The sequence below is a fragment of the Babylonia areolata genome, chromosome 26 (genome assembly GCF_041734735.1).
Source record: "Babylonia areolata isolate BAREFJ2019XMU chromosome 26, ASM4173473v1, whole genome shotgun sequence".
In the NCBI taxonomy this organism is placed as follows: domain Eukaryota; kingdom Metazoa; phylum Mollusca; class Gastropoda; order Neogastropoda; family Buccinidae; genus Babylonia; species Babylonia areolata.
Genome location: NC_134901.1, coordinates 41,739,253 through 41,762,342, shown reverse-complemented (window position 1 = coordinate 41,762,342; position 23,090 = coordinate 41,739,253). Strand labels below are relative to the sequence as shown.

The window sequence follows — 23,090 nt, the reverse complement described above, 5'->3', positions numbered from 1 at the left end:
TTATTGTTGCATATGATAAGTGAAAAGTGTTGCACATAAGAGGTCACACTTGTCAATAAATGCCAGTTCATACTGCCTGTGTGAAGCTGCAAACTGCTAGATAGTCTCCAATGTTCGATCAAGGTTAGCGTAGAATTCACATAAGCAGTCTCTTCTTCTGTTGGACGTTAACAGCATGACGTCTACCGGATGCATCCTTGCAAACAGCGCACACGACAGGAGAGCTGAATGTCAGGATTTTCTTCAACCAAAGAAGTTAAATGCTGATTTGCTCAACCTCTCCATCACTTTGTTTTTTGGCTGATCAGGCGTTCCTTGGTTTTCTTTGCTCCTCTTGATTCTGGTAGTGATCTTGATAAACCTGGTCACCTGTGAACTCATCAATCCTCTGTTGGATGTCTTCACCAAAGGCATCCTCCTTTTTTGACTCACTTGTGTAAACAAAGTCTACGTTTTAACCCGGTGTTCGGTTGTCTGTGTGTGTGTGTGTGTGTGTGTGTGTGTGTCCGTGTGTCTGTGTGTCCGTGGTAAACTTTAACATTGACATTTTCTCTGCAAATACTTTGTCAGTTGACACCAAATTTGGCATAAAAATAGGAAAAAATCAGTTCTTTCCAGTCATCTTGTTTAAAACAATATTGCACCTCTGGGATGGGCAAAAAAAAAAAAAAAAAAAAAAAAAGAAGCCTAATTATATGCAAACTGTATTTACTGTTATATTTATATTTTTTGTATTCTCTAAACTTGGCACTTTGACCTCTTATTCTGACACAACAACAAGAGGAGTCATTATTATCATTTTTTTGTTCAAACAGGAACTTCTTTTGCTAAGCATGGAAGTTTTATTTATTTTGCAAACGTTTTGGTGCAGATAGTAAAAAAGGGAAATTACTCTGTAATTAATGCTAGGGGACTTAATTTATCACAAGTGAGTCTTGAAGGCCTTGCCTCTCTTGTCTTTCTGATGTTAAGCTGAGAAAGGTCACACACCTCACTGGCTCTTTTCAGCATTTTGATCCCAAGGCCGGTTTCCTTCTGTGATTCCAACAATGTTTCTTCTTCATCCCAACAACTAAAGCACGATTTTTTTGCTTCAGGTTTTCTTTACCCCTTTACTTCTTGATGGCACTGACCTTAGTTTTGAAGTTGTTAACAAGAAATCCAGTTGTTGTTTTTTTTAATTTGGGCTGACTGTCATACAGCCCCTCAGTTTCTGTTTGGAGTTAATGATTTTTGTTCACCATCCATTCCAGCATAATGGTATAATGGTAATGCATTACATAAAAAGTAGCAAAAAAGGAAATTTTCTATCTAAATTTACATTCAAATAACATACTTACAGTGACCCACTAGTGCAGACTCCGGCAGGGGTCTGACATTCCTGTCCTGTGCAAACTACTTTCCGCCTATGCGGAGAAAACGAAAGTAACTACGGCCGATAACCTCCCGGAAGTAGGTAACCTCCCCTTTGCCCCCTTGACTAGCGCCCTCTTTTTTCGGCAGTCATCATGACTCCTGTTCCTGTGCTCTTCATAGCAAAAAAACAACTTAAGTAGAATGTATTGTACATGAGCCAGTTTTTTCTGTTGTTTTTTTTGCTGCCCCATCATCTGCACTGTTTCAGTAGCATTACTCCCATACCCCTCCTTCCCAGTCCCCCCATACACAACCACACCCAGTTTGTCTGTCGTAGCCCCAGTGCTGGCAATCCACAGGGAACCATCAATTTTGGGTCACCAGGAGGCCACACTGCCAGTTTCAGAGTAATGCAATCAGAAACACGTGTACTGAGGAAGCGGTAACCATCACTGGAACAGATCTGAATCACTTACACTGTAGCCAACAATCTCTTCTCTTGACGAGACAGCTAGAATCATTCTTTTTCCTCGTGAATTAGCATACCGAATATTCATCTTCAAAAAAATGAAAACAGTTCTTGTCGCCTGCCAACAAAGAAATACAAAAAGCATAGAGATCGTGACACATGCTAAAATAAAACAAAACCGTCTCTACAGTAACTCACACTCACAAACAGCCACCTATTAAGAACTCTCTGGGAATTCTAACAGCTACTTATCTTTAACTGGACCATGTGATCAGAAAGCAATAATCGTTCGTCTTTCCTACATCAACATCAACCTCTTGCAATACTTACAGCGCTTCTACCAAGCGTGTGTTGCCACGGAATAAAAAAAAAACTACAGGCAACTGAACTATTGCGAGAATTTTCCATCTTTGATAGCAGCATTTCTTCAAGAAACACAAACCGCAATTTTGAGATTATTTTTTAATTATCATGACACAAGCAAATAAGCTTGCAAAAACAAAAAGTTACAACGAAAATGCTCCATATCATGTGCATTCATTCTGTGTGATTCAAAAGAAACAAGAACTGGTGTGTTTTTCTACAGATTCCAACAAATATGATTCGCTGTACAAAAAAAAAGAAAAAAAAAAGAAAAGAATGTGTTCAATTTTGCGAAATAACAAAGACATACAGAGGTTATACATACAATTTTACCACAAGGAACTTTTCAATATTTTTATGCACTGCAGATACTGCAGATACTGTGTTGGTGAGAAAACTGAAGTAGACACACACTCCACATTTCTTTCATACTCAATACTGCATTCTGCTCAGCACCTGCACCAACCTTGAAATAAAAAGATTTATAAAACACAGCTTCCAGGACCAATAAAACTTCCTGAATTTGACTGTTTTCACAACTGGGCAAAACCCTGAGGCTCATCAGCACGCCGTCACCACTGTTCCAGACTATACAACTGTTCCATGTTCTGAATAAAGTGGACCCCATGCATACGCCTTGCTTTCGTTTCCACACCCTGCCTGTCAGTCACACCAGGGCTCCGCTCCAATGCCTTGACTCTGATCCACAAAACACCCCCCAGCAACCACACAAAAGACGCTGTCTGATCTTTGCCATGCGAGTACATGCATGTGTTCAGCAATGCAGCGCCCCCCACGATTAAGCCAGGTTATGGGACCATTGACAGCGACAGTGACACTTATCCATGAGATGAACACAGCCTTTTCAGATACAGGACACACACATGTACCTGCCCACTGTCGTCCCTGTCCAGACCAGACAGACAGCACCGAGAGATTCGGAGTGAAGAGGGGGTGGATAATAAACTGGATGGCAGTTGTTCTACACAGCTTACTTTTAAGTACCATTACTAGAGTCACTGTCAACAATGTGTTCATGCATGTGTGTGTGCATGCATACCAGTGTGTATACATGTGAACAGTAAACCATGTGAGCATGTACTTTTTTTCTTTCTTGTGTGTGTGTGAGCGAGAGAGAGAGAGAGTACATGCGTGTGTGCTTGTGTGTGTATTCATGTACATGCTTTGGCAACTGACTGTTTACAATGTATGTGATTGCATGTTTGTGTGTCCAATTATGTGTTCAAACATGCACCATGTATCCATTTATGTGCAATGCATGCATGCATGTAGCGGGTGCATTTGTGATACAGAACTGTGTTGTGTTTTGTTGAAGTTTTCAAGGTAACTGAAGTATATCAATATCACAAGGAGAGACAAAAACCAACCTCATTCATTTCTAAACAGTAAAGGACCTAAAAAAAATTAATAAACATACATACAAAAGACCCCACACAAGAAACCCGGAGAACTACAGAACTGAACTTTTAAGCTGTACCAAACCACAACCAGTGAAGACAATCAAACAATCTTTCATTGTTACCCGTGATCATGCGAATGTGGTTTACCTTTCTGTTGCTGCTTTCTCCACTCCATCCAAGACATCCTGTTCACTTGTGTAGAACGACGTTGCAAAATCCTAACATTTGATTTTGGCATTTTGATGTCAACAGTCTTTAGGGATGTTCAATACACACACACACACACACACACACACACGTCTCCTTCCACAAATTAAACTCTTTAAGGATGTCCACTACACATATGTGTCTTCTTCCACAAAATTCAACCATCTTTCGAGTCATTCACAACACACACACACACACACACACACACATGCGCTCACACGTCTCCTTCCATAAATCAAACTGTCTTTAGAGATGTTCATAATACACATATCTGTCTCCTTCCACAAATTCGACCATGTTTCGGGTCATTCACAACACACACACACACACGTCTCTTTTCACTTCACTGCCCCCCAACTCCCGGCGGCATTCCCATTGCCACCCCCACCCCCTCCCCTGTCCCCCCAGGCTGCTGCTGAAGACCTCCAGACACTCCCACGCCACCAGGCCTGTTCCCCGGCAGCTGCTCCAGCCTCTGCATGGCCGCGCGGGGGATCCTCAGCAGGCAGCAGGCGTAGCGCTCCTGGCCGTCGGGCATGTTGGGCACCACCGTCTGCCAGGAGCTGGTGGAGCGGTTGAAGGCCCGCACACAGTTGAAGCGGCCGTCGCTCACCTCCAGCGTGCCCACCACCAGGACGTCGGAGCCGTCGTACAGGGCCCCGTACAGGTTGCAGTTCCGGCTCATGTTGCACAGCCCCGGGGCCCCGTAGCGGCTGGGCAGGGGCATCCAGTAGTCGTTCTTGGAGGCGTACATCTCCACGCCGCAGAACTTGAGGCTGTGGCCCGAGTGCAAGGCGCTGGGGCACTCCAGGCGCCGGAACCCCCCAAACACATAGATGTCGTTGTCCACGGCAACCGCACGGGCGTCGCACCTGCGCTCCCGCATCGGGGACACCGAGGTCCAGGTCTCGGTGCGCGTGTCGAAGCACTCCACCGCCTCATAGAACTTGCCCACAATGCCTCCAGACATGACGTAGATCTTCTTGTTGGTGGCCGCAAAGGCTGACCACACCCTCTTCAGGATCATGTCCGGCAGGGGGCGCCACTTGTCTGTGAACACGTTGTACACTTCCATGGTGACCAGAGGGTCGGTCATGTCGTTGCTGCCGCCCATGGCGTAGATGTTGTCGTCGACTGCCACCAGGCCAAAGCCGACACGGGCGTGATCCATGGGCGCTATGGGTGTCCATGTGTTGGTCATGGGGTCGTACTTCTCCCCAGAGTTCAGGAGGCGACAGTGCTGGTCTCTGCCTCCCACTGCGTACAGGTAACCACCTGAAGGAACACCACCACACACCTCGTCTGTCAGACTTAGAGAGAGGCAGACAGACAGACAGAGAGAGGGAGACAGAAAGAAACACACACAAACTCACAAATGAGAGAGGGAGACATACACACACAGGAAGAGAAAGTGAGAGTGGAAAACAGAGAGTGGAAAACAGAAACAAAGGACTACCATCAAACACCATGTTGAAGACAGACTGAACAAGCATCCATCACTTTCCTCACACTGACCAGTTTCCTCACTGGATTCCTGTCTTTGCCAAATGGACAGCAACACTGCATTGCATTACATTGCATCGCATCGCATCACATTGCACTGCACTGTACTGCGCTGTATTGCACTACCCTTTTTGTCACAACAGATTTCTGGGCAAAAATTTTGGGCTGCTCTCTCAAGGGAGAGCTTGTCACTACAGCGCAGCTCCACCCTTTTTTTTTCCCCCTTTCTTTTCTTCCTGCCTGCAAGTGTATTTGTTTTCCTATCAAAGTGGATTTTTCCACACAAGTCTGCCTGGGACCACCCTTTTCTTGCCATGGTCGATTTTATGTGCGTTAAGTTCATGCTACACACAGTGCGTCTGTTCTACAGTGTATCAACTCATCTGAATGACTAGCATCCAGACCACCACTACTAGTCAAGGGGGATAAAATGCTGTATTGGATGAGCTCAACCTCTCACCGACTTGTGTGCTTCATGTCTCCCATCTGATATGGGAATGGAATCCATTTGATAGCATATTTTTGTTGGCATATAAGTTCAGGATGAAATGCAACGTTATGTTTGCGTAACTAACTTCCTCAACGGTCCGTTGGGCAAAAAACAAGTGTCACACGTAAACACCCAACACCCACTGTCAACAAAGTCTGAATCCACCAGTTGAAATTCCCAACATGATATACAGAACCCCAAGCCCAGGAGAGAAAAGAAAGAAGAAAAAAAAAAGATCACAAAAATAGCTGAATAACTTCCCAATTTTCTGCTGCTGTAATTCTAATACACAACACAACTCATCCATCATGACCAACTAATACAGAGCACAAGCTGCTCTATGACAAGTTTGTACAATGTTTTGTTCTTCAGATCCACAGATCGTCTGCCAAAACCAACCAACCCACTGTTTCACTTGCCAAGACCTCTGGTAAAGCATGAAAATGGACAGGGTGTGCTGCATGTTCCTTGGGGATATTATAAAAATTCCTTACAATGACACATAAAAAGAGTGAAAATCATGTGGGGGAGCTTTGGCCCGATGCTGGGATCACCTGCTACAAGAAGAGTTCTTTCCCCTCACCACTTCTCGGCCCAGGAACATGGATGATTCTGCCTGGAAGGTATGCCTGCCTTTGTATATGTCAATCAATGCAGATTTAATTGTAGTGCAGCACTACAACGACCATCTACAGAGCCCTCAAGAATTATGATTAAAAGAGTCCCTGGGACCCCATGATTTTTAACTGATGAGAAAGCCCTGGCATGCTAAGCTAATAACTGTGAAGGAGACCCAAGAAGACAGACTGGGAGAGAGGATGAGGACGTGGAGTGGGATTCGTAAAGTCATGAACAAATACGGCAAACGTTTACATCTGAAGACCTACAATCAGTAGGACACTTTCCATACTACACACTTCTGCCACAACAAACCCTAACTTATTTTCCTATGACAATCACTGACAATACCCTGACTTATTTTCCTATAACAATCACTGACAATGGCAAGATGAGTCAACTTGCAATGTTGCCCATTTGACCCCTAAAACAGTCTGACCATGGCAAGAAGTTCATTCTGAAATGTTGCCCATGTTACCAACGAAAGTGACCCTGACACACACACCATCCATACACAGAGAGAAACAGACACAGACAAATACTGCTGAGTATCACCCTACATGGAACGACATGAAACAAAAAAAACAAAAAAAAACCCCAAATTAACAAATAAACAACAACAAAAAACACACAGAAAAAGACATGTTGCAAGAAAAAGTAATCTGATACAGTCCAATTCAAATACAATTCATTTCAACGCGACATATATACATGTATGATAGTCATGTCCATCTATGACCATCAAAACAGCACAAGCGGCAACTGCTGTCCCAATTATCTGGGCTAGAGTTTGACTGCAGTGGAGTGTGTCTTGCCCAAGTTATATCCCCACTCTCTTGGCCAAGACAGGACAGTCGGCACTGGAATGGTCCCTAAAGGCCAACTAGCCCCCAAGGCCACAACCCTCGGAGTCGGTGCAATCTTGCCTCCTAACTTCTTCTGCGTTCGTGGGCTTCAACTCCCACGTTCACTCATATATACGCGAGTGGGCTTTTTACGTGTATGACCGTTTTTACCCCGCCATGTAGGCAGCCATACTCCGCTTTCGGGGGTGTGCATGCTGGGTATGTTCTTGTTTCCATAATCCACCGAACGCTGACATGGATTACAGGATCTTTAACGTGCATATTTGATCTTATGCTTGCGTATACACACAAAGGGAGTTCAGGCACTGGCAGGTCTGCACATATGTTGACCTGGAAGATCGTAAAAATCTCCACCCTTTAACCACCAGGCGCCGTCACCGTGATTCGAACCCGGGACCCTCAGATTGACAGTCCAACGCTTTAACCACTCGGCTACTGCGCCCGTCCTTGCCTCCTAACACAACACAGCACCGCAACACCACAGACATCATCCTTACCCACTTCCACCAGCCCGTGTCCACTGCGAGGGGTCAGCATGGGCGCCATGTTCATCCAGTGGCAGGGAGCTTCTTCCTCTGCAGACTGCGAGTAGTACTGGGGTGGCGGCTTTCGGACAGGAACAAATCGGGTCTGGCCTATCACCTCCAATTCTTCACTGGCCCTGCACAGTCAGCAAACAATACCTTTTGCAGTTTTAGGCTCCCGTTCTGCACCGAGCAGAGAGAAAGAAAGGTGGCAGAATGGTTAACTCACTCAGTACGGCCAGTCCTCTCTTCTCCTCTACACAGACCCCTCGGATGTCCAGTGGGTGTCTCAATGACCCAACCTTTAGCTTCCGTCATCAGAATTGTGGTATTCTTTGTCAACAAACACCTCTTCAGTATAAGAGCCTTCCACTTGCAATATTTTGATGGTGGTAATTGGGGTGAAACGCTGTTGACGTCGTCTCTTTCGCCGTTCATATGGAGTGAGTTAAGACACATCTGTCAATAAAGTGTCTGTGACGTGTCTGGGTTTGATTCCCTGGCTCACCCTTTCTCCCAAGTTTGAATGGAAAACAGCGAATCAGAGCCTGGGGTGCACATTAGTATCGACCATCAGACAGACTGATAGAAGGATGAGAATGTCTGATCATTCTATTGCTGAACAGGACAAATATCCAATTCATTTTTTTTTTATCAGCGAGGTCATTGTCCAATATGTTTCCTTGTTAGGTCAGATATTGTGTGTGACAAATTTTGGTGAAAGTTGATCCTTCCGAAATTACCAGAACCTTCAATAGGATCAAAGCCCCCAGCATCCTGCATGCAACACTGAAGCAGTTTTTAACATTTGATTAACATGGACAAAATGTCTTCTGTGCAAGTGCTAGTCAGGAAATTGTCTACTTCTATTCTAGCTGAGCAGATCTGGCTATGCGTCAAACAGTTTATCGATCTTCCCAAAGAAAACAAAAGGTTTCAGAGATCTTTGGCTAGATTTCCTGGATTAATTGCTATACGGCGAATAGCTGTGAATTTAAGTCCAATGCTTTCAAGCTAGAAACTGCCCTAACCACAAAAGTGGTCTGTGTTGGGGAACCGTAAACAAAGCCTTTCAGTTTGTTATTGAAATCCTTCAAACAGGAAAGGAAAGCTCCTCACCAGAAATGGTGGAAATGAACAGAACCAGTCAGAAAATACCCGCTTTTCTCTCACCACTTTTCGACAAAAAGGATAAGAGAATGAGAGAGATTCCAGATTCCAGATGGTTTAATGTTCATAAGTCATCAGGCTCCTAACATTGTCAACAATAACAGACAGTATTCTAGTACATTACAATTTTGCTTGGACTCTGATTACACAATCCTACAATTTACTTCGCTGACATGTGGATAAGTCACACACACACACACACACACACACACACACACACACACAGCGCGCACGCGCGTGCGATGCATCCTTCATTTGAATTGAGTTGCGGCCTGCGGCTCACACCTGCACTGCATGTGTATGGATATTCGTCTAGAACAGAACAGCAAATAATCAATTGCTTAGCTCCATCAATATGTCACGCTTTTTCTCAGCGTAAAATACAAAATGGGCTAGATTATGCATTGACATTACATCAGGGCATTGCATTAAATCACTGAATTGCTCTTCATTAATTGTGTTTGATCCAAAATACTGATACCGTATTTCTTTGTAGCATGGACAAATACAAATAAAATGTACTTCATTTTCTATTTGATCTTTGCAAAAACTACATAAAATCCTTAATGTATTGTCTTGAACAAATCGAAAAGCGTTTGCGGTGAGAGGAAGAACACCCATTCTGAGTTTTGCGATCATATCTCTAAAACGTTTTATTCTAATATTATCTATGTAAGGTTCAGAGAAAAAATTTGACTTGAAAGTTGAATACAGCGAAAATCTCTCGCTGGTGTTAATTGCTGTTGTCCAGTCGTCAATAAAGTTTGCAACGAGTCGATCTCTTAATAACGAGAGGAAAGATCGTTCATTTCCAACACCTTTGTTCAGCCAAACAAAACCAAAACCACATTTCTGGAGTATGTCTCTGAGTTTCGATGCCCAACATAATTTTCCGTTTTCCTCCATATTAACTTGCATTAGATAAGCTTGTTTGGGCAGTCTGCTAATATTCATATGTAATAATTTTAACCAGTACTTTACTGCTCTCATGCATGAATTTACGTGTAACGGATATCTACCCAGCTCTCCATATACACATTTATTTGGTGTCTTTGCTGAAACATTTAAGAATCTTTTGCATGCCTGGGTGTGCACCTTTTCAATTGAGTCTATTGCCTCTAGACCCCACATTTCTGACCCATATAACAGAATCGGCTGAACCTGGGCATCAAAAATTTTGAAGAAGCACTGCCTCGTCATCTCATTGAGATTTCGGAGGACACGGGCACAGTCATATACAGCTTTCTTTCCTTTCGTTACGAGGGATCGCACTCCCTGTACATTACTCAACATTGTCGTGAACGTATATCCTAGGTAAGTGTAACTGTTAACCACTTCTAGATCAGCACCATCCAAGAACCATTTCTCATTTTTCCCTAGGTAACCCCCCTTTCTGAATACCATAACTTTAGATTTTTCTGCGTTTATTTTCAAAAACCTTTCTTTACACAATGCACTAAGATGGTTTAACTGGTTCTGCAGACCCCAGGGTGTCCTTGATAAAAGAGCTAAATCATCTGCGAACAATAAAAGGAACAGTTCGATCAGACCTGGCTGAAGTTGAATTCCATGTTTTCCTACCTCTTCTAGAGCTATGGCTATTTCATTTATGAATAAGGAGAAAAGTGTAGGACTCAAAATGCACCCCTGCTTAACACCTAAAGGACAACCAAATAGATCAGTCATTTCCTCATTGACACGAATACATGATGAAACTGAAGAATACATAGCTCTTAAAGCATTAAAAAATGGGCCAGATAATCCTGCTCTCAATAAAGTTGCAAACAAGGAAGCATGATGGACTGAATCGAAAGCCTTTCTCAGATCTATGAAAGCTACATACAATTTTTCGCCTTTTCTACTCAAACATTTCTCTACAATAGATGATAAGGTATAGATATGATCAATCGTTGAATATGATTTTCTGGAGCCTGCCTACTCTTCAACAACTTTTCCATTGTCATCCATCCATTTGAAATGAAATGAAATTATGGTGCTTAGAGCCTCGCCGACCACTAAGGCCATCTCAAGGCTATCGCCGCGTCAATTACTACTACAAGGCTAAAAAATCCATCCATTTAGTAAGTCTTCTTTTAAGTATACTCGTATAAATCTTACTGACCACACTTAACAAGGAAATTCCTCTGTTATTATCAGGTAAATCTGGATTGCCTTTCTTAAAAATGGGTATGATTATCGAGTAACTCCACTGTTCTGGGAACTCACCATTGCTGAAAATCTGATTGAAAAGACGACACAAGAAAGGGACTGATTTTGTTGCTACAGTTTTAAGCATTTCGGCAGTTACCCCATCATAACCACATGCTTTTCCGTTTTTCAACCCAGCTATGGCCTGATGTACTTCTTCCTCTGAAATTGGAATGTTTAATTCTTCAGCTATATCATGATCCACTACACTATCATACTCTGCTCCATTATTTACCCCCTCTTCTGTCCTGAACACAGATTTAAAATGCTCATACCACTGATCTAAAGTTATCTTTTCACTTGTTTTCTGTTTACCTCTACACGTATTCGATCTCACCTCTGACCAAAATGACTTAGCATCATGAATAGAGTTGTTCAGTCTTTGCGCTTTTTCTTTCTTATACGAACTTTTCTTTGCCCGTATTAGTTGTCGGTATTCCTTTCTTGCCTTTACAAAGGCCAATCGTTTATCTTCTATAGTTATGTCTTCATCACATCGATCAGAATTTCCTATGCCTATATCCCATTGTCTCTGTGAATTACTTTGGCTTTCATTTCTACCGTATGATTCCTTTGATTTCCGGAATGTGCTTTAAAGTTTACGTGTTTTTTGCTTCGCTTCTTTGCACTCTTTATCAAACCAAGGGGCTTCTTTTTTTACATGACCAGAATCAATCTTAACTTGCTTTCTCATACAACTGGCAGCATTAAGAAGGCAGTCAACAAATTTGGTCAAAGCTGATTCAGTATCTCTCTCAATCTCTTCGAAAGCTTGGCCAAGATCCGCTTCTGACAGTGGAGAAGAAAAGTTAGCTAAGAACTCCACTTCCTTCTCCCTTGTCCAGCACAGCTTTTCTCTCCAGATACCTTGCCTATCTTCCCTACTATCCATACTTGCGTTAGTATTATCATTGCCCAGCATAACTGAAATTGGTAAATGGGTAGAATCAACCCTATCGATTATCTCAAAGGATAAAACCAAATCAAGCAACTCATTTGACGTAACAAAGTAGTCGATGACACTACTTCCCGTACTGCAGATATATGTACACCCATCATCAAAAGGAGGAGTTTGTATTATACTCCATGTTTGGTGTTTACATATACTTACCATGTCAAACTGATGCAAACTAGGCCTATGGTTTGCTCTGTTTGGCCAAATTTCGCGCGGCTAACAGTGAAAAGACGCCCCTCTTAGTCTGGCCCGCTCTTAGCCAATCAAACGCCTCTAACAGCTATAAGCGCTGAATCATTCCTTTGGCCAAGGCTCTCCACGCCATCTTGTCAGGTTTTCGCTCATCATCAAAACCTTTTTCACACATTCCGTTTATAACAGAGCAATGGAACATGTTACAAAAGTCAATCAGTTGTGATCCAAACAGATTCACTGTTAAGTCTTGTGAGCTTCGTGTCACATACACTTCATCTTCTTGATATAGTGGGTCAAAACCTACTTCAGTCAAACCATTCAGACTGGCTGTTCGTGCGTTCAGATCACCACAAATGAATACGTAGAAATCTTCAAATGTTTCATACAGAGTATTGATACAGTGTTCCAGAGGTTCAATTCTGTACCCATGTTGTAACAAATTATACACACTTGAATCACAAGGTGGAACGTAGGTTCCAATGAAAAATATATCTTTGAGTGTGCCTAAGACAGTCCTGTCTAACTGTAGACAAATCAGATTATCATACTCTAATTCAACCACTTTGATCTGCTCCCTCAATACATTTTTATATCCCACTACTACACCGCCTGATTTTCTTCCCCTTTGAGTTAATTTTTTTGCAAAAGAAGTCACACAAATGTAGTCAGAAAAATTTATCTGATTGAAAATTAAAATCTACAAAAGTTTCAGTGAGACAGAAAATGTCAAAAGTTTTAAGGAAGTCAACAAAGTCAAAAGAGTCAAGACGCTGAAGCAACCCCTCCACGTTCCATGTTCCCACCTTTAGCCTCCTGCCTTCACGGTCTGTCTGTGAGCACCGGCCACTTCCCTATTGCTGTGAGGCTGACTGTCTGGAACCACCCCCACTGCCCTGACTCCCCCTGGAGTGAGAGACCGATGACTTCTGCCTGTTGCGCTGGACTCGGAATCCTCCTCTACCTCGTGGGGGCCGGGCGTCACTGCGGTCGGTCCCTGGTCGTGACGACAGGCTGTCGGTGCGGTCCTCTCTGTCCGCTACAGCTGTCCTGCCTCACCACGGTGGAGTACATCCTGTTGTCCGCCTGGTCCTGGGTCGTGAGTTGGTCTGCTGCTGTGTTGTCCTCTGTAGACATCGAGTGGCCGCTCCTTGTGTCGGAGATGCAAGGCCCATCTTTCTTCCCTGACGATGCTGCTTTGGCTGCGTCTTTGCTATCTCCCCTGGGGAACGGATGGAAATCTTCCGCTTTGAAAGTGAGGCGTGTCGCTGCCAAGTTTCACGATTTCGTTTTTCTTGAGATCAAATGTGAACACGCCATCATCAGTACAGAGCTTGTCGTGTCTGATTACTGCCCTCTTGTTGTTGTCCCTCATTTCTTTTCTCAGTGCCAGCAGACCTTTCTGTTTGTTCCGGACTTTCTCTGACACGTCTTCTCTCACAAAAAGTGGAGGATCATTTCCTTTCAAACACCCCGCCCTGGGCATCACAAGCTCTCGGTCCTTGAAAGATAGGAACTTGACGATGACAGATGATTTTCCAAGGGGGTGTGCTCTTTCGATCCCGATGTCTGTGGTGATTTTCATTTTGTCCCTCATGACTGAGCGCACCTTTTCTTCACACTGATCCCACGATTCCTTTCCACCATTCAACAGGCCACCGAATATTAAATTGTTTCGTCTGGAATGGTTTTCCAACTTGTTGAATGAGAGAGAGAGGGGAAGACAGAGGGAGAGAGGAAGAACACAACGCAATGGTAGCTTTGAACACACACACCTTTAGAGCAAAATAGTTACCAGAATTACCTCTAATGACAAGAATAAGAAATGTTTGAAATAACAAATGCCTCTCTTAATGTCAAGCGGAAATCTTTTAAAATGTTTGATGCTCAAATGTCTGGAGCTTTAGTACAGATGATAAGATGTTGTGCATGGGGCCTTCCCCCTCTACACAAACACAACCCCCATTCCTCTGCCTCCATCCCCTTTCTTCCCTATCCCCCCCTCCCCCGCACTCCCTCCCCCATCCCCCAATGGTCCAAGGACACTCACTTGTGCACAGGGCCCTCCCCTCCGCAGATGACGATGACGGGGGTGGTGCCCCGAGGAAGCTCCACCTCCCCGCCGCAGTCCCTCTTGGCCCTTAGGACCGCCTCCACCTCCTGGACCAGGTCCGGCTCCACGGGCAGCCGGGCAAAGAGGGACTCCTGGATGAGACCGGGGCGCACGCAGCGGGTCAGCACCTCCGGCAGCAGGGGGAGGCGGGCGGGCACATCCATGCGGGCCCAGCGCACCACCGCCTCCACCACGTCGTCCTCGTAGGTCACCTCCAGGGTGTTGCGGGTCAGCAGCTGGCACACCTCCTCCTTGGACAGGCGCAGGAACTCCTCGCAGAACGTGGCCTCCCTGTGGCGGGGGACACACAGTCACACACACGCAGGGTCTTGAAGGCCCCGTACTCAGTGCATTTATAACAAGCCACATTGCATGGTAACTCCCTGGGGGCACACACAGCAACAACATCATGGCTGCATGGTACTTCATGCATTTACAGCCTACTGACGTGATACCTCCGTGGGGGTGCATGCACACACACACACACACACACACACACACACACACAGTGACATGATAGCCCGGTACTTAGTGCATTTATTTTAAGTTCAAGGTAGAAAAGTCCCAAGTACCATAATAACCAGATCTCCAAAGAATGAAAAAATCAGTTAACTTATAATGACAAACTGGCACACACACACACACACACACACACGACACACACACACACAAACGTGGTCTACAATGTAAATGAAAATGGTTGACAGTTTGGGCAAAAAAAAAAACAAAAAAAAAACAACAAAAATATACAACTAAATACTGAAATGAACAGGACATCTGACCAGTTTGATAGGTGTTGAAGACTGGATGACCAGACCAGACCAGACCAAACCAGACCAGATGATTTATTCAGATAAGCCATAGCCCCTACTGAAGGGGGGTAGGTAAACAAAGTACAGTAGTCAGTCAACCCTTTTGTCTGTAGAAAAGCAAACACTATCTACTTCAGGTATGAATATATCAACAATGCATAGGAAGAGTAACATCTCTAACCCGTCTGAGATATTTATACAGAAATATTGATAAATGTACAGAAATATTGATAAATGTTTACCAATTTGATTATTAGCAGATGAGAAGAGGGATCTTAACTTGACTCTTGAGTGGAAGTTCCAGTATGACTGAGGAATCAATTCATTTTTCGAGTCGTAAAGAGCTGGAAAACTCCAAAACGGCGGGCGCAGTAGCCGAATGGCTAAAGCGTTGGACTTTCAATCTGGTGGTCCCGAGTTTGAATCACGGTGACAGTGCCTGGTGGGTAAAGGGTGGAGATTTTTACGATCTCCCAGGTCAACACATGTGCAGACCTGCTAGTGCCTGAACCCCCTTCATGTGTATACGCAAGCAGAAAATCAAATACGCACGTTAAAGATCCTGTAATCCATGTCAGCGTTCGGTGGGTTATGGAAACAAGAAAATACCCAGCATGCACACCCCCGAAAGCGGAGTATGGCTGCCTACGTGGCAGGGGTAAAAACGGTCATACACGTAAAAGCCCACTCACGTATATACGAGTGAACATGGGAGTTGCAGCCCACGAACGCAGAAGAAGAAGAAGGACACTCCAAAACGAAATGTATTTCATCCTGATTTGTAGAATTACACAAATTACATGAGCAATTTTGTGAGCCAAGACTGGATGAGTCCCCACCACCCCACCAACCCAACCATAAACACACACACACACACACACACACTCTCCACCAAACAACCCCCTCCCCCCTGAAACCACCCTCCCATCCTCCCTCACACCCACCCACACACACCTGAGGTGCTCGTCCAGGTACTGGGTGACGCGCAGGTGCAGCCAGGGGCAGGAGATCTGGGCGGTGAAGTCGCGAATGCCGATGCAGTTGTGTGGAGCGATGCACTCCTCCAGGAACTTGCAGCAGATGTCCTTGAGGTCCGTCAGCAGGAGGAGGTCAGCAGCCTGGAGCACGTCTTGGATGTTGTCCTCCGTCAGCACCACGTCGCTGGTGTAGATGTAGTCCGCGATGCTGTGGAAGGTGTCCACCGACATGTTCAGGTTGATGCACGTCTTGCCCTCATGCAGGGCCAGCTTCCCGTCGTAGCTGAACAGCGCCCTGTTTTGGTGCGTGTTGTTGGCGTGTTGCAACACGTGCACACTCTGGGTTAATATTTTCTTGGCAATCAATTGCCATGAATCATTACACAGACACAGACAGGAGCAACCACTATGGGTTATAACTTAATATTACTTGGCAATGCAATAAATATTATTCAGCCACATCAGCACCGGCAACACACACACGCACACACACACACATACACACACAGACTATGCACAAACATACACACACATATTAATTATTAGACTATACACATACAAATTACAACACACACACACACACACACACACACATACACCCACCCACCCCCTACACAAACATGCACACACAAACATACACCATTATAGTCCAAAAAAGGACTACAAAGAAGCAGAAACATAAGCTGTGCCTCTAATGAGACTAGGCCAATGCGAACCCACGCAAGGAACTGATTTAAAATTTGCCTCTGATGGCTTTAATAAGGTAACAGATGAAATTGATTTTAATCAAAACTTTCAGACTGGCATTAAATCAGCATTATTTTAAAGTTCTTCTTTTTTCCCACCTGCTCTCAAAATCAATCAGGAAAGCAGCTAATTTCAAACCAAATGAAAACATATGAAAAACAAATTCAGGAACCAAGGTAGCAAGTAAAACTGCAAGGACTTCTTAATTCCATTCATATTTTTCAAACCTGCAAAAACTGGTGATGATGTACTCCACAAGTAATTCTAAGCCAAAGATTTTCATTTATGTTTCAAAATTTACTCTTTCACAAGGTCATCAAGCATGACAAAAAAAATAAATATTAAAAAATTGTCTGACGCTTAGCTTGCATAATAATAATAATATTTTTAAAAATAAAAAGAGGAAAAAAAACTAATGCAAGAGATGAAGACAGACAAAAACAAAAATGTCAAAACAAACACTATGAGTCACGTTTTCATATGTATCTAATGCCATTCACCCACAGAAAACAGTTGAAGGGAAACAACCCATGCTGATGGTCCATGCTCCCTGATCGAAAGTTTGAGGGTTGATTACATCCCTTAATAATTGAAAAGTGAGAGAAGGAAAAAAGGATGTTAAGATTGTTTAAAGATTTCAGTGAACTGCCCTTCAAATCTCATCTCTGTTTCCCCCAATTTAATCATATAATAACATAATCGAAAAGGCAACAGCCAAGTGTTTAAAAGGTTCAAAATATCAATAGTCGCATAACCTTCTATAGCCATCAGGGTAATCATTCACTGTGTCCAGGGCTTGGCACAGGAAGGCGGGGCCCAATCCTCTTCTTCAACCACTTTATCATTCCCAAGCTGAAGTGGGGTACCCATTCACACATAGGTGGGGTGAGGAAGAGTAAAGTTCCTTTCCGAAGGACACAACACCAGGCCAAAATTGGGGCTCAAACTCCTGATCACAGGAGAACGCTGGATCGTACGTTCAAAACCTAACCAATCTGGCCACAGCGCTGAGTGACAAGAGCTTTGCAATTTCAGTCTCATGGTCCTGAGTTTGATTCCTTGTCATGGCGCCTACTGGGTTAAGTGTGGGGGTAGAGGTAGACTGTCACCATATGTGTGCAGACCTGCCTTATGGGGGTGCATGTGTGTGAATGTGTCTGTGTGTAAGTGTATGTGTGTGCCTGTTCTCATAAAACAAACATCAAGAACTTGATGACGACACAACAATGAATAAGGGTGAGATTACTTGGGGCTGACCGTGGATAATGCATTTTGCTCGCATTAGATACAACAGTGACCCAGGTGACTTGGAATCCATAAGTAACTCAGGAAACTTTGGGGCAGCACTCAAGTAGAGTAATAAGCAAAATGATCAAAAATGCTTTCGGGCTGGTACTGGCATTAAGTGTGCCTCATTCGTCATATGGATAAGTCACGAAACTCTGACACAACAGTTTGAACAGGCTCTGATCCCCAAAACTCAACCTTCAAATTTAATCTTGAATGTGAATGATGTATACATACAGTAAAATGCTTCACTGTTTGCCAAGGACGTATACATGAACTCTCTGACACAGCTATTTGAACAGGCTCTTATCCCCTAAATCCCCTGAACTCAAACTTCATTAGTTCATATAAATTTAACCTTGAGTGTGAATGATGTATACACACACTAAAATGTTTTTCTATTTGCCTTGGACATGTGTCTGCATCACCTCATGAATTTTTCACATTTATAGTTCAAAGTTGCTGTGCCCCAATAGGCCCCGACAGGAAAGCTAGATATATGTCTATTCAATTATTCATGTGGACCTTTGCTCACCCAATCATTATCTGTACAGTTATTTCAGGATGTTATTTGAAGTACCCCTCTCTAAAATTCAAACAATTCTTTCAAAAAGGCATATGACAAACCACAGTTTAACTCTTTCCGGACGAAGGAATGCTCACGCATTCCTACACAAAACGTATTCGGTTTCGGACGAAGGAATGGAATAGCATTCTCCTAAAGTAAAATTCCATCATGCACTGTACACGTGATTTTGTGATTAGCCAAGCAGAGTGCGCTATTCTGGGTCACTCCACAATCGAATGGTATGATTGGTCAGCCTGGGATGTGTGGCCCGTCTCGCACACACGCTGACAAAGTCACTGACCGGTCATCTGCTCGCGTGCCAGCCTGTTAGCAAAGCGGGCTCTTCTCAGAATGTTGTGAAGCGAACAAGGCAGTGACGGCAACGTTTTAGGGTTGCCGAAGTACTTGAAATGCTACAAACTGAAGGGTCGGACATTGAAGAGGTGGATGATGACGAAGAAGAAAGCGAATTTAATGCAGAAAGCGAGCATGGGTATGGTGATTCGGGGTGAAAAATTGGCAGTATTTTCTACATATGGCAAAACTGTAAAAATGAGATGAGAAATTTGATTTTTTTTTTTTTATATATATGTAATAGCTCAACACGTAATAAACCAGTTCTGAAAGTTTCATTTTCTTGCACAGTATTTTGTATTTTTTGTAATTTTTTTCCAAACCCTTACAAATGGGCCGTCTGTGGGGAAAAGCAAGGGAGAAAACTTGTCGTCCCGAGTGAGTTAACCGAAGTGAGTTGAAACAGCAGCATGTTGCAAAAGAACATTTAAAACTTTGCCACCCAAGTTGTTGCAGATGCATTAGAAGGCACTGACAATTAATTCACTGCTACGTGTGGCAAAATCTTGTCAGATGGTTTACTTAATAAGATAAAGTGAGACTGATGATTTGCAGAGTGGAGGAATAGGAGGGTGGAGGTGATTGTAGAATCAGATGTAGCCAACAAAGGACAGAAAGTGGAGCAAGAGGGCCAGTATAGCTGTGGCTGACCCAAAGTTGGACTAAAAAATCCCCTGAAAACGGAGTATGGCTGCCTACATGGCGGGGTAAAAACGGTCATACATGTAAAAGCCCACTCGTGTGCATACGAGTGAACGTGGGAGTTGCAGCCCACGAATGCAGAAGAAGAAGAAGAGGAGGACTCAAAAATGTATTCAACTTCAAGGCAGTGGTGGAGTGATGAAAGGAGTGATCTAGGGGTGAACAATTTCAAGCGAGTTGTGAACTACTTCATCATCCTTATAACAGCCACAATTAACATGCTGATTACTCTACTGCATGGGGGGATCCATGGAGGCAAACATGCTTTGACAGAAAGTAAAAAACTTTGATAAAAAAAAAAAACTGTATAATTATGGGAATACTACTCTATTTGGATTTTTGCGGCAGACGATACTACTTTTTGCCCACTCAAGGGCTGACCGATCCCAGCCATTATAAGGGTGAGCCAGGCCCTAAAAACATGCAAAAACAGATGTGGTATTCTAAGGGGAAAAAAAGGGGGATTAATGGGAAATCCTATTCCTACCTACCGAAGCGGTGGTAAGTCTAACAGTTTGACACCCTAACTTTCCAGCATAGTTTCAGCAAAGTGTACGGTGCAATAATCGAACAACAAGACCTGCTAGCACTTCCTGGTGAAATCATCAAGAGTGCTCACTCCACTGTACAGTGTGCTCAATGTCTGAAAGTGAGCCATGAAATAAATGGGCATGGCTCAGGCATGCGCAGCAGTTGAAGGGTGTGTGTGTGTGTGAGTGAGAGCGAGAGAGAGAGAGTATGTGTGTGTGTGTGTGATTTCTATTTCTCTTGGAGAAACTAGACTCACATAAATAGTCTGCTGACATTTCTATTGCACTTGCCAAGAAACTGAGTGCATGCTGGACTGAATGGGTGCAGAATACCTGAAGACTGGACAATAATTCATGTTTGTGTGTACATATGGTATGGTAACACATTTTGCTTTTATTTTCTATTTATTTTTAAGTATATTTCAACTGCTTTAACTAACAATCCATAAAATACATTAGGAAGTATGTGAAATTTGTTCATTCATTGCTAACCAGTGTCTTAACTTCAAACTATCTGAAACTGATAGTCTAGACTCATTTTCGGTTCAGAAAAGTATGTTATGTACATACGTATACTTTTTCTTCTTCTTCCTCTTACTCTTTGGCAACCACAATCATCATTTTTATTTTTCTGTCACTCTTGCAGATGGTAATTTACCTCCAGGAATTTAGGATGCTAAAATGCGACATCAACTTAACAGTTCTTTGCATGCTGTCATTTTTAACATTCATTATTACCCTCCGCGACCAAATACTGCTGGCCAAAATGTCAGAATAATGCACGGCACTGAAGAGATTAACCAGAATGGAAATTCCATTCGGTCTCGGAAATTAGAATGAACAGTGAAAGCACAGGGGACTTACCTCAAATAATGGCTAGCTGCAGCCAAAACGCTCTTCTGCACACTAATCTTATGACCATCAACCGATACATATGCGTCACATAAGTCTGGGTTTTTACGGGTGTCATTTAAATTACTCAGTAGTTTTTTTGCATGATGCTGGCAAGTATACCGAGTCCCCGTCTCAGACTCGGGCGCCGCCATGTTGAACGTCTGACGTCACAGTTTTGGGTTTATCTGAGGTCAAGCGAGCATGTGACACCACCTTGTCTTGTCAAGGTCGCTCTGAGTTTTGTTAACCCATCTGTCCAGTCACGCATACCATAGATACTAGAATTAGTCCCTACGCACAGAGTTACATAAGTCTGTGGTCCAGTCACCATTTGAAATCGCCCGAAACAAGAAAGCGTCCATCTGCAAGGAAGTACTTATGTGCATTGCAATAGCCCATCGAACGCAGGAGTCACACACTTACCAAAGCCCAGTTAAAAATGTGTGTGTGTGTGTGTTTGTGCGTGTGGGTACGCGTGCACGTGTGAGATCGTTGGTATGTGTGCAAGCGCATTTGTATGTACGTACGTGTATATAGGTATGTGTGTGACTGTGCATGTATTTCCATGCATATGTTTTTGTGTGTGTGTAGTGTGGTGCGCGAAAGCCTGTGTGTTTACTGATGTGCGCATGTGCCTGTTTTGAACCGTTATGTATCCGCGTACTTCATATGCAAGTTCACAGCATGATAATTGTAATGCTATACAGTATACATATGTGTGCAAAAGGATGTTTGCATGTCAGTTATATGTGTGAATTGTATTTAACTACACATACTTCACTGTAACCCACTAGTGCAGACTCCGGCAGGGAGTCCGATTCCTGTCCTGTGCAAACTACTGTGAATTCGTATTTATTACATGTGAACACTTATTTGTGAATGCATGTGCACATATTTGTTCTCATATGAGTGTGTGTTCATGCGAATGTTTGTATGTACCAGTGAATAATCACTATAGTTTGCACACGTCTGTTCAAATGCACGTAATGCACATATGTGTGGGCGTACAAGTATGATTATGTGTATGCACATGTGTTGACATGTGTTAACATGCATACGTGAACATCTGTGTATTTGCATGGGTAAGCGTACATGTGAACATTAATATGTTTGCAAGCACATGTTTACATGAATGTTTTTGCACCTATTAGAGTGTGTGTGCGTGTGTGTGTGTGTGTGTGCGTGTGTGTGCGTGAGTGATTATGTATGTTGGTGTGTCAATGTGTGCATCAATGTGTGTCTATACATGTGCTTGTGTGTTTACACATACATGTGTGTGCATGTGCATTTTTATGTATATGTGCTTTTGTGAATATGTGTGTATGTTGGTGTGTCCATGTGTGTTCGTAGATGTGCTTATGTGTTTACACATTTTTGTGTGTGAGCACATGCATTTATGAATATGTGCATTTGTGAATATGTGTGTGTGTGTGTGTGTGTAGAGAGAGAGAGAGAGAGAGAGAGAGAGAGAGAGAGCATGTTTGAAAGAGTACATTATGTGCATGTGTAATCATCCATGTGCACAAACGTATGTGTGTGCATATTTGTGTTCAAGTCATTGTCTGCATGCACACATGCTCTCACAAAGTACCATGCCTTTGTGTGCTCACTCATTTGATGTAAGTGTGTCCATGCACTGTATGTTTACCTTTGTGTGTCTGCACATTTGTGTGTGTGGTGTGTGTGTGTGTGTGTGTGTGTGTGTGTGTGTGTGCAGTTTTCTGTTTGTTTCAACCTGTGGGTTTTTATAGCAAGCTCTCACCT

General features: G+C 43.4%; 1 protein-coding gene across 1 annotated transcript; it reads right to left on the bottom strand.

Moving 5' to 3' along the window:
- Positions 1 to 367: 367 nt before the first annotated feature.
- Positions 368 to 21,487, bottom strand: LOC143300192 (gigaxonin-like). The gene is made up of 5 exons (XM_076613751.1): positions 21,297 to 21,487; positions 16,222 to 16,539; positions 14,393 to 14,746; positions 7,791 to 7,954; positions 368 to 5,091 (listed from the first exon to the last, which is right to left on the bottom strand). The coding sequence occupies exons 1-5, from the start codon at positions 21,476 to 21,478 to the stop codon at positions 4,160 to 4,162; spliced, it is 1,950 nt and encodes a 649-aa protein (XP_076469866.1). The 5' UTR covers positions 21,479 to 21,487; the 3' UTR covers positions 368 to 4,159.
- Positions 21,488 to 23,090: the final 1,603 nt, after the last annotated feature.

Bases quoted from the DNA above. Each gene is read 5' to 3' on its own strand.
- LOC143300192 (XM_076613751.1), bottom strand. From the start codon at position 21,478: ATGGCGGCGCCCGAGTCTGAGACGGGGACTCGGTATACTTGCCAGCAT. The intron at 7,955-14,392 runs GTGAGTGTCCTT...CTGACTGTGCAG, and splicing joins GGGGAGGGCCCTGTGCACAA to GGCCAGTGAAGAATTGGAGG. The intron at 5,092-7,790 runs GTAAGGATGATG...GTGTTCCTTCAG, and splicing joins ACACGGGCTGGTGGAAGTGG to GTGGTTACCTGTACGCAGTG.